Raw genomic sequence first — 10,915 nt, forward strand, 5'->3', positions numbered from 1 at the left:
AAAAAGACCTTAAATCGTAAAAAAAAACAACATTTTAAATAAATTCTGTTCTTTTAACTTTTTATTAATAAAAAATATGTATCATGGTTTCCACAAAATTATTAAGCAGCACAACTGGTTTCAACATCGATAATAATAAGAAATGTTTCTTGAGCACCAATTAGCATATTAGAGCAATTTCTGAAGGATCATGTGACATTGACGACTGTAGAAATGGCTGTTGAAAATTTAGCTTTTCCATCACATGGGGTAAATTACATTAAGATAGTAATCAGATATTTTAAATTGTAATACTATATCACAATATTACTGTTTTTACTGTATTTTTTATCAAATAAATGTAGCCTTGTGAGAATCCTTTCAAGTGTATGAATAATATTTTTTTTAATTTGAAGTACAATTCTACAGTTCTGCATCTGGTTTCTGATGTGACAGAAATGTGTTTTGCTTGTGCTGATGCCCATCTGAGGGGTGACAGAAATGAACCAGCTTTGGTCCTTATCTGTGGTGGAGGGGCATGACTGGCATTGTTCACATAGATGACATTTGCAGGGAGTTTCCACCGCAATATTGCGAAACGTTATCTTCATCCTCAAGAATCACGCAAGAATTTGAGAATGCTTTAGCCCTGTTCTTGGCACATCCAGTTCTTTAGCACTGCGGCCAATATGCCAACAGCACTCAACAGCAGTGCCTAAGCATAACAACAATGATACTTAAAGGGACCGTTCACCCAAAAATTACTATTATTGTTTACTCACTCTCCTGTTGTTCCAAACCCCTATGACTTTCTGATGGAGAAGTTTTGTAAAAGTAAAATAAAAAATAAAATATCATGGTTAATGGTGAAGTGAAAAGGTAACGGGTTTAGAGTGACATGAGGGTGAGTAAAGGATGACAGAGTTGTTATTTTTATGGTTGAACTCCTTTCACATTTTAAAATCTTTAAAAGGTGAAACAAAGGCTGAGTTTTGCAATGACAGCTCTTTCAGTGTATTGCAGGGCCTGTGATTTAACCAAGAAAACATTAAGAAACTTATCTGTACTGGCTTCCTCTTACACTCAACAAACTATAGCCCAAGGTAGCGTGTCTCAATAACAAAAGAAAACAAAAGGGAGGGAAGAAAGGACAGGTATTTCAGGAAAAAACTTGGTTCTTTAATCTTCTTGAAGGTTAGGGCACATCTAGATCTTGTTTCTGCCTGTTGTAAAATGTAGGCAAATGAGCCTGCCAAAATGACAGAGTTTGCCAAGGCCTGTCTCATTTGTTTCTGGTGGGACAGATGCTATGAGGAGGTCTTTTCTATTGGACCCTGTGAAAGTCCAGTTCACCTGAGAATTGGACACAGCGGGCTTGCAATGGCATGCTTAAGAGACGCTTTGCTTAAATAAATAAAATGGAAAAGTACCAATGAATGAAAGTAAGAATGTTCAGATAAGAAGGCCACAGAAGTTGATTAGTACAGAAAAGTCCATACAAATAGGAAGGTCCATTTGATCTTCATCTCTAAGGCTAAAACGGTTGTTGACCCATAAAATACAGACTCCACAGGCTGCTGTCCTAGCAATCTTTGACTCAGTCCTCTGGCCGTTTCCTCTCTTTGTATCATTCCTTGGAAGGATGGAGCATAGAGAAATCATAACTTCTCCATTCTTGGTTGAATCTAAAGATGATATCAACACAATGAATAATAGTTACCCAACAGCCAAATAGTTTTACTTAAAACAAGTTACAATGGCAATAGGGTATATGTCGAACATCACCTGACCAAACCCGGAAAACAGGTCTCATTGCTTCCGCTTGTCGGAGAACGTGTTAACAGCCGTATTAAATAATAGCGATATCTATGGACTTTTAAGATAATCAGTTAAACTAGCTAGCTGTTTTTATTGTTGACATTTTATTAAATTTTTATATTTAAATGTGAAAAGAATAAAAAAAAAACTTTTAGATATCAGTCCGCATATGTGATGGAGATTGGTTATAATCATCATTGGTATCTACATTGAAGGTATCTTGAGTAAAACTGCTTCATATTTAACTAAGCATATGCAAAACGCTTGAACCGGAAGCGACGAGACCCGGTTAACAGAATATGGAAGTCTGTTGCGCATAACCCCTATAACATGATTCAAGGATGTATTTTTTGTTTTAATTTCATTGCTGTCTAGTCAATCTTGGCATTCTGTATTTAAATATGTATGAGAAGTCATTCAGAAATATCTGACTGTTGAATCAAGAAAGTCAAATAGCTAAAACTAAATCTGAAATAACTAATTTATAAAAAACTATATAGACATTAATCTAAAAAAAAAAAAAAAACTGAACTTCATATAAAAATACTAAAACTTTTAATTAAAATCGTAACAGAAAATAAAAACTAATTTGAAATATAAAAACTATAATAGTATCTCAATGATACTAAAACAACATTCATTCAACTGATTCAGAGAAAAGGTTTTTTTTGCAGTAATGGTTGGTTAACTGTACATTATCACTTGCAAATAGTGGTTACTGTTTTATAAAAACTATAAAGCTCTTTCAAAATCAATGAAAGAGAAATGTGTTTGTCAAATCTTCTCAGTTACCACATTAGGCAATGAAGATTATGAAGATGTGACAGCAACACCAGATTACGACTACAACGCTACATTCGATTACTATACGTACAGTAAGTTACCATGTTATTCTTGAGCACTGGTGAGCACATATGCCAAACAGCAGTCCTGAAGTCTTCAGAGGTCATTTTTAATACAATCTGAAAGTGTCAGTCTGTGGTGTGACGAGATACATAATATACCGGATGGATGGTCTGACAAACAACAATGGACGATGGCAAATATTAAGAAATATATGAACATTGAATGATGCAATTTTTGATCATTCAGAGTTGAGTATTCTAGAGATTTATGTAATAAAAATGGATAATGGTAACCAATAGCCATAGCTATTTAGATGCTGTTTTAGCAAACTTCCATTCGGTCTGGCATGTAACGCTTAGTTTTTACAATCCAGTCAATTCCTGATGGATAAAATTACTCCTAACATTGTTCCCTAAAAAATGTGTAGTGTTACCGAAATAAAATCGGTTGCAAATACTGGCAAAGTATGTGTATTACCATAAATGTAACTGTTTTTTATGGCTTGTTTCCATTTCAGATGGCTCCGCAATGCAAAGTATTATCTATGATGAGCCCAAAGTTCTCCCCAATCAAGGGAATACGGTACAGTGGCATAAACTCTCTATCGTTTGTTATCCACAGGCATTTCATTTCAAAAAGCCTGATTAACCACCTTCTTTTTTTTTTTACAAAAATAGTTTTATGGTTTTAGTTAACTATAATAACCCTGCTGATGGCAGATATGAGACATATTATTTTTTATGATTAATAATAATAATAACAACACAGTAACATGCATATATGTGCTTTTTATAAACTCCAATCATTATTGATTATTGGGTGCAGTTTATTAAATAAAACGAAACGTCTGACCTCTGACCTTTTTTACAGATGAAACTAGTCAGACATGCTGCTTTAATTAGCATGCATCATAAATAACATTTGTCTCATTTACTGTGAGACAAGTCCCAGGGCTGAACTATGCACTAACATGTCTGACAGTTTCCGTTTCCTGAGCATGCTGCAATATTCTGTAGTTCTTGTCTCAGCAACATAAGACGGGCACCTTGCACCTTCAATCAATAACTAACCCAGAAACAGTACATCACTTAAGTGTTGTTTTCCAGTTAAAAGATGTTGGTCTTGACCACTACAGTGTTTGAAAGGTTTACATATTAACAGCTGAAACTTGTCATTACCCTATGCAATAATGTTGTTTAATTAACGACTTGTTCTTTTGCCCAAAGCAATGATTTGATATTTTTGCTTTTCCTTTTTGATATTTCTTTAAAAAGCTAATGTTGCTGAAACGCCTAAAATAGTTCAATTGTGCTAACTCCACTTCCACCTTGTTTGTGACAACTTACCCCACATCCACCTTGATTAGACAAGTGCAGGCGAGTCCATTTGTAACGTGAATGCGCGAGACTTCCGGTGTCATTTCGCTCCCCGTTATTTTTATCAGTTCAGAATCGCAACCAATTATTGCGTATCTTTTTATTTTAATGTATTGTCGGAATTATAAACACACTGATTAGTAGCGCAAATAGTTTTACCCTTTACTGCACTTTTGTTATTCTTCTACTTATTAACTATGGCGGCCAATGAATCGGAAGTCAGGAAACGTTTTCTAATTTCAAATTTTTTATATTAAATGGACGCAAGATACACCGATTTCGCACATTCAAATAAAATAGCTTTCTTTCACGCTGAAAAATGAATGGATAGTGTAACACAACGGGGCATGTTGTCACAAACAAAAGTAGGCTATGTTCAATGAACTATTTTTTCCTAATAGTGTTTTTTTTTGCAACCAAGACTAATGTTAGTGCCCACACAGTAAGAGTAGAAAAAAATAAATAAAAACTAGGCTATACCGAAAATACTGATTGGAGTAAAAAGTGTGACAAATGCTAAGCGTATAATTATTATAAATGTAAAAAAAAAAAAAAAAAAGGCTGTAAAATATTAAAAAAAAGAGGCGCGTGAAATCTCTCCATTCACACGCGAGCTGATGGACGTGAGAGATGCGTGATCTCATTATATATTCAGTACATTCTCTCGAGACCACTGGAGACCTCACGAGTAGCGGTGATACTTACAGAACGCCCACCTACACCACATTTTTGTCTTTGACTTTTGCCTTGGAGCACGCAGACGTGAGCTGATCGCAGGATAAGGTTGAATTCATTGGCAGTATCGGTGTTAAAACAGCTGCTTACGTTCTCAGCTCTGAATGCAGCAGATGATTGTGTTGCGTGGACCGCGCGCACTGGCTGCTGTGAGAAACTGTGATGTATCGCTCCCCTAAGCGCTGTTATTATCAGTTTTGATCTGTGATTTAAGATGCCGAGGTTCCAGCATTTAAACAGCACTAGTATGCCAAATCACAATTATGAATGGAGCTACGAATACTACGACGACGAAGAGCCCGTGTCTTTTGAGGGACTCAAAGCACATCGATGTAAGTCTGTTTGCTGCATTAAGTCCATTATAGCTTGATGTGTTTTATCCAGTTTGTCATCTTTTTGTTAACTGTGGGACAATGGTAAAATACTATAAGCAGCATGCTTAGATTTAGATAATATGCTACTTTAAAAATGTGTACTGAGTAACAAAAGTTTATCCAGCAGCACACAGCACAGTAATAGACAATCATGCAAATGTTTATGAAAATATATTTAAAAAATGTATGCGTAAATATAGTTTATAGCTACACTGTATATATTTAATGACATTAAAACAGCATTGTCATCTCTAAGCATGCAATATGTAACCTTGTCAGTTAAAAATCTATAAACCGTAAACATATATTTATAGAAATATATATATATATATATATACACACACACACACACACTTACTATTTGTAGTTTAATTTTTTTTTTTTTTTTTTTTTTTTTTTTTCCATTGTGATCGGCTTTTGGGTGGGTCTAGCAGTTTTTGTCATTTTTATGTTTTTTGTTCTGACTCTTCTGACCAAAACAGGAGCACCACACCCAGAGTAAGTATATATTCTAAAATCTGTGAAATACCAGTTTTGTTTATCAGGCTTTGTGGCAAGGATAGGACAGAACAGACTAAACAAAAGTGCAGGCAGTGTAAATTCCCAATAGGTCAGTTCATCTCTCTCACATCTGCACCACAAGCACAATGTACTGTACCAAGCCAGTGTTTCAGCATGGTTTTTCTGTTTCCCGCCGCCTGCGTTTTGGCCACCTAGATGCCTCATTATCCTTAGCTTCAGAGAGAGAGCTCTGTGTGTGTGTGTGTGTGTTTGCGGCCTCCCTCACTCTCATTAGTTCTCTGCTACAGTAGGTCGGTGTCTCCGATTTAACACTCCTTCAACACCAACAAAGATTATTTTCAGGAAACTTTGATTAAACCAACAACGGTCTGAAATCTTGGTCCAATTAGCATGAAGTCTGGCAACTTTAACCTTCATAAACTCAAAAATATAGGCACTGCTACAATCATTTCATTTTGTGCTGTTTTATTCCAGTCTATCCTTGCATCTCTCTTGTCGCATGCTCATGTTTATTAATGTGCACAAATGCACCCATATGCATGCGCATGCACAAAAACACCAATTATCTCTGTCTGTGTTCTGGTAGCTAACCAGAATTCATTTAAAGGCAAATTAATGTTCAATAATGCCCTCTTTGTATATTCAAATGTATTGGACAAAATTTTAAGGGCGTTTATTGCATATAATTACACTCAGTTATAATAGTAAAGCACTATTAGTCCCCATCCTCAGGTCTAATGGAGCAGTTGCGTAGCTCAGGGGCTGGGCTGACAGTCTGTTTAGTGCTCTTTTAATTAAACTGCTCTACAGATGTGAGTCATCCATTAACACAGACCAGCAGAAACCTCTTACACTCAAGATCATTGAAAAGAAAGGATAGGAATAGGTGCTCCCACACACACACTCAGACACAGCAGGAGGATAGAATATAAGATGAGGGTACTCCCACACTCCGGAAGCAACGGTGCTCATTTCACCTCTGTTAGAAAAGGGAAATAAAGCGGTTTAAACCTGCTGATGAGGTTTTGAGTTCAACACTCCTGTCTCAATCCCTCAGGGTCGCGGAGCCTTATGAGAAACAAATGCGTCTCACAAGCTGCGCCGAGGGTCTGGGTCGCCAACGTGAGGCAGACGCCCGAACGGGTCTCTCTCGCCCATTGCTGGAAGAGTCCCGGTCTCTTTTTCAGTGTTACATTAATGAAGAAGAGCGAGAAGGAGGCAGGGCCACTGCTGGTGCTGCCCACGGACGTACGGGCAGCGGCGACTCCAGAGACCAGGTGGAAACGGTCGGACTAGTCGTGCAAAATATGGTCATGGAGACCAGGGCAGAACGAGAGGCGGCGCTCCTAGCGCATTTTAACATCCCCAACTTTGTGAACTCAGAACTGAGCTCTGCATTGGGGGATGAAGATTTACTACTGGGCGATCCACCGATCATAATGGAGGAGGCCCGTCCGCGCTGTACCCATCATATCATTGACTAAACCACCAGTTTGAAGATGGGCATTTTTCACTCATCATGACTCCATTATTGTCTTCAACTCAGCCGATGATCTCTGAAAATGGAGAGTGATGGTGTTTTGCTTCAAAAGTTCTGCTTTTGCAGTGCAAACTTTAAGGCTGAGCTATTTTCTGACATCTGGGTTCAGTGATGCATCTGCTACAGTGATGCATAATGTCAGTCTGAGAGTTAAAAAAAGATGGGATTGCATGAATGGGATTTGGCGAATGTGTTCTTGACAGCAGCGACAGCATGCTAAAAGACTGTTGGGAAGCCTGTGTTTAGAAAAAGCTAGATATTTAAAAGGTCATGAAACCCCCCGTTTCAGCACTGGTTAGTTCTCACCACGGTTTTAAAAAATGCTAAAAAAGTGGGCGTGGTGCGCAGCGGAGCGAAGGAGGGGGAAGAGGAGAGACAGACAACACACTCAGCTTCGCGTTCAGACGGTTTCATTTCGCTCCCATCGAGTTAAAAACTCTGCATCGAAAACATATGAACGCGCTGTTGCACCTCTGAGAACTTTTAAGGCTTATTCTGTGCGTTTATATAAGCCTTTTGACGGGTTGCATTACAGAGCTGTAAAAACGGTTATGCTCACCAAGTGAATGAATCGCGTTTGTGCCGAACTCTTATTACAAAGCAAAAACAAACACTCTTCTTCGATCCATGAACGTTTTTTTCTCAGTTAATGTGTGCGATGTCATCTCACAGTCTGAAACGTCTGTCATAGCAAGTCAACACATGCTGTTGTGAATAATTAAGCGAAGCGTCTTCTCATAGGATAAGAACACACAGTCTCATGAATAATTTAATAGACACCGACGCATCATCGATGTACTATAGTCCATTGCCACGTCACAAATTGTGACGTCAACACAATGTAGATTTTAAACCCGGAAGATGAAAATAGCGCAAAAAAAGCTTAAAATTAACCAGTTTTCTCCAACAGTTAAAATGAGCTGATGCTAACATTGTCTTCTATGATGTGCAACACAAACACCTCTGCTAAAATCTCAGAAAAAGTAGTCTGGGGTTTCATGACCCTTTAAAGAAAAAACAACAACAACAATGAAATCAAGGACATTGTTTCCGGTTGTAGGAAGACATTCTTGATGACATACTTCATTTCTACTATCAGCATGATTGAAAAAAAAAAATCTCTTTATGTGCAGTAGGAAGATGTTTTTTTTTTTTATCCAGCATTGTACTTATGTAGCCTAATGGCAAAATTGCAGCAATTTGGTATTGCACTGCCTGGTTCTCTAGGCTTGTTGTGTGAGCAAATGCCTGAGTAGAAAATAGCTCGCTGTCTGTACACTTGCAGTATACTTGCATACGAACTCTCTGTAATTGTCTGAATACAGCTGCCTGAACTACCAGAGCAATTGAATACTTCAATTCTGTCCAATATGTCCAATAAAATTCAGTACAAAGCTTCCCGTGGTGAAACTTTTGCATAAATTCCTGACCCTAAGAACAAATTCAATGAAACCGCACATTATGCAGCTTGTGTTATTACCTTTTGACCTGACTTTTCAGCTGACAGATGATAAAACAGGTGAAAAATCAAATTGTACATTGAGGAACCATTTATAGATACCAGAATATCATAGAGAATTTTTTAACTTGGATCGGAAAATTGCTACCGAGCAACCACTCAGAAAACCTTAGTGACCACTTGGCAATGTCCTAGCAACCACACTTTAACACTCAGGTGATACATTTAGCACGAGAAAGCACCACTTATTTCTTCAATAAAATTTGTTTAAAATACTATTGTAGTTTATAGTGTAGAATTATGGGATCCCATACAATGTTTTAACCTTTCAAAAACTCAGGACATTATTATTATTAACTATTAACAAGATAAAAACAGGCACTGATGAAAGCTGCCTAAGGAAAAATAAAGCAGAAATGACTCACGATCTACAAAGCGACATTATTTCACCTTCAAACTTGCAAAAATATAATGAACAATTTATATAGGTGACAGCTAAGGACAACTTCGAACAGACATCAGATGTGACACTAGCTGAAGTTTGGCAGGTTATCAGTACTGCATTGTTCTGTATCGTTAATAGAATTTATTTTTTGTGATTATGCAAATTTCATTTTTGAAAGGCAAGTAAATTTGCCACTTAAATGCTTTATACCCCACAAACTCACCTCAAATGTATACTATGTTCTCAATTAAATTATATTATGTCAGGACCCTTGGTGTTTATAATCAGTGCTGCATGCTGGTCAGCTCTTATCAGTCACACAACACAGCAGCTCCATTTCCAGCCACTCACGTAATTTATGTTCTTTTAGTAGTTTATTAGTATTCAGACCATGTCCTTTGAGCCCAGCACTAAGGCAAGTAATAAATCATGACGTCTGCATTATTTGTTGTGTAAACGTACTTTTAGGTTGAGCTTTTGAGTTCAACACTTTATTATAACTCTTATGTGGGTGGTGTATCAACAACAATTTTACTGCTGTTTGTTCAGGTTTTCTGGATTCTGCTCAAGCGGATGTTGTAAAATCAACGGAGCAGCAAAACAGGACCAAATGTGCAAATAATAATTAACTTTAATACAAAAAAAACATTTGGATTTATGCTGCAATTACTAACACCAAATTGGATGTTACACACCCTTCATATTCCTTGACAATAATTAAATAATCTTTACATATATATAATTATAAATATTCCCACAAAATTAGCCAAGCAATGATTAGTGCTGTCACAGGAATTCTGCTAGCCAGAGACATAGAAATTTGTATACGCACATCCTAGAGTGTTCTGAGTGGTTCAAACACAGCTCAGGATCGGAGGGGCAGGTATGTGTGGGTGGTGGGGTTGTGAATGACTACACCCTGTCTCTGGAGTTCTCGGAGCACGTCCAGTATGGAGTCCAGCTCCAGTCTGAAGACCTCCAGCTCTTTAGCCCTGCCTTGAGCGAGTCTCTTCCAGCGCTCCACTTCACCCTGCTGCTCCCGTTCCACCACCCGCCGTGTGTCTGCAATCACCTGGAAACACAACGGCACATGACGTCAGTGTACTCAATCATAGTGCAGAGGTTGTCAATCAAAGTGCTGTTGAGGTCCATTATAAACAACTATATATACTGTACAGCATCAGAAAACCAGACGTGCGCTGACTGTTTACAGTTCATGTGTGTGAAACTGTAAGATACTGTTCGTATTAGTACACCAGGGTTTCTGCAGAGTTAAATTTAAGACCTTTTTAATACCACCTTATATGAAATTTCAGACCTAAACCTGTAATGGAAATACACATTTTATTACATACATATAATATTTAATGTGTATAAATTAAAAAGAAAACAAAATATCAATGTTGTAATAAATGGTATTTATTACTAAGATATACAGTGAACTTTTCATGTCAGCAGACAATATTCCATACAAAATATCCCCACAAAATAACTGCATCACTGAGATTTTTGGTGGAGTAAACAATTTATTCTGAAGCAATATTTTCATCAGTGTTCTATCAGCTTTTACATACTTAAATCTGCATATTTACCTTTACAAAGGCCTATTTTTTAACCTTTTTAGATGTATGCATCATCTTACATGTCAAATTATTACAATTTATCAATAAATTAAATATACACTATAGGGCTGCTGGAGACGCAAAACAGCGCTGTGGCTTTGTTTGGAATTATGTTTGTTGGCGAAATAGTGCAAAAACAGGCAATATGGTGTCTAAAACGTAAGTCTCTTATTAAAACTTCTAGTTTATTGAACTGTTG

General features: G+C 37.2%; 1 protein-coding gene and 1 pseudogene across 1 annotated transcript; one reads left to right on the top strand and one right to left on the bottom strand.

The window, feature by feature from the left end:
- Positions 1 to 4,535: 4,535 nt before the first annotated feature.
- On the top strand, positions 4,536 to 7,630 carry LOC107556088 (melanocortin-2 receptor accessory protein 2A). Its single transcript, XM_016239087.1, has 3 exons — positions 4,536 to 5,084; positions 5,525 to 5,626; positions 6,708 to 7,630. Exons 1-3 carry the CDS (start codon positions 4,969 to 4,971, stop codon positions 7,132 to 7,134), a joined length of 645 nt encoding a protein of 214 aa, XP_016094573.1. The 5' UTR covers positions 4,536 to 4,968; the 3' UTR covers positions 7,135 to 7,630.
- Positions 7,631 to 9,606: 1,976 nt separating this feature from the next.
- LOC107556084 (centrosomal protein of 162 kDa-like) overlaps positions 9,607 to 10,915 on the bottom strand; it is a 21,801-nt pseudogene continuing 20,492 nt past the window's right edge.

This window comes from Sinocyclocheilus grahami, unplaced genomic scaffold, assembly GCF_001515645.1.
Source record: "Sinocyclocheilus grahami isolate Dianchi unplaced genomic scaffold, SAMN03320097.WGS_v1.1 scaffold555.1, whole genome shotgun sequence".
Classification (NCBI taxonomy): Eukaryota; Metazoa; Chordata; class Actinopteri; order Cypriniformes; family Cyprinidae; genus Sinocyclocheilus; species Sinocyclocheilus grahami.

Coding starts and splice junctions, on each gene's coding strand:
- LOC107556088 (XM_016239087.1), top strand. CDS start 4,969: ATGCCGAGGTTCCAGCATTTAAACAGCACTAGTATGCCAAATCACAAT. Junction 5,085..5,524: donor GAGGGACTCAAAGCACATCG/ATGTAAGTCTGT, acceptor TTTTTTTTTTTT/TTTTTCCATTGTGATCGGCT. Junction 5,627..6,707: donor ACAGGAGCACCACACCCAGA/GTAAGTATATAT, acceptor TCAATCCCTCAG/GGTCGCGGAGCCTTATGAGA.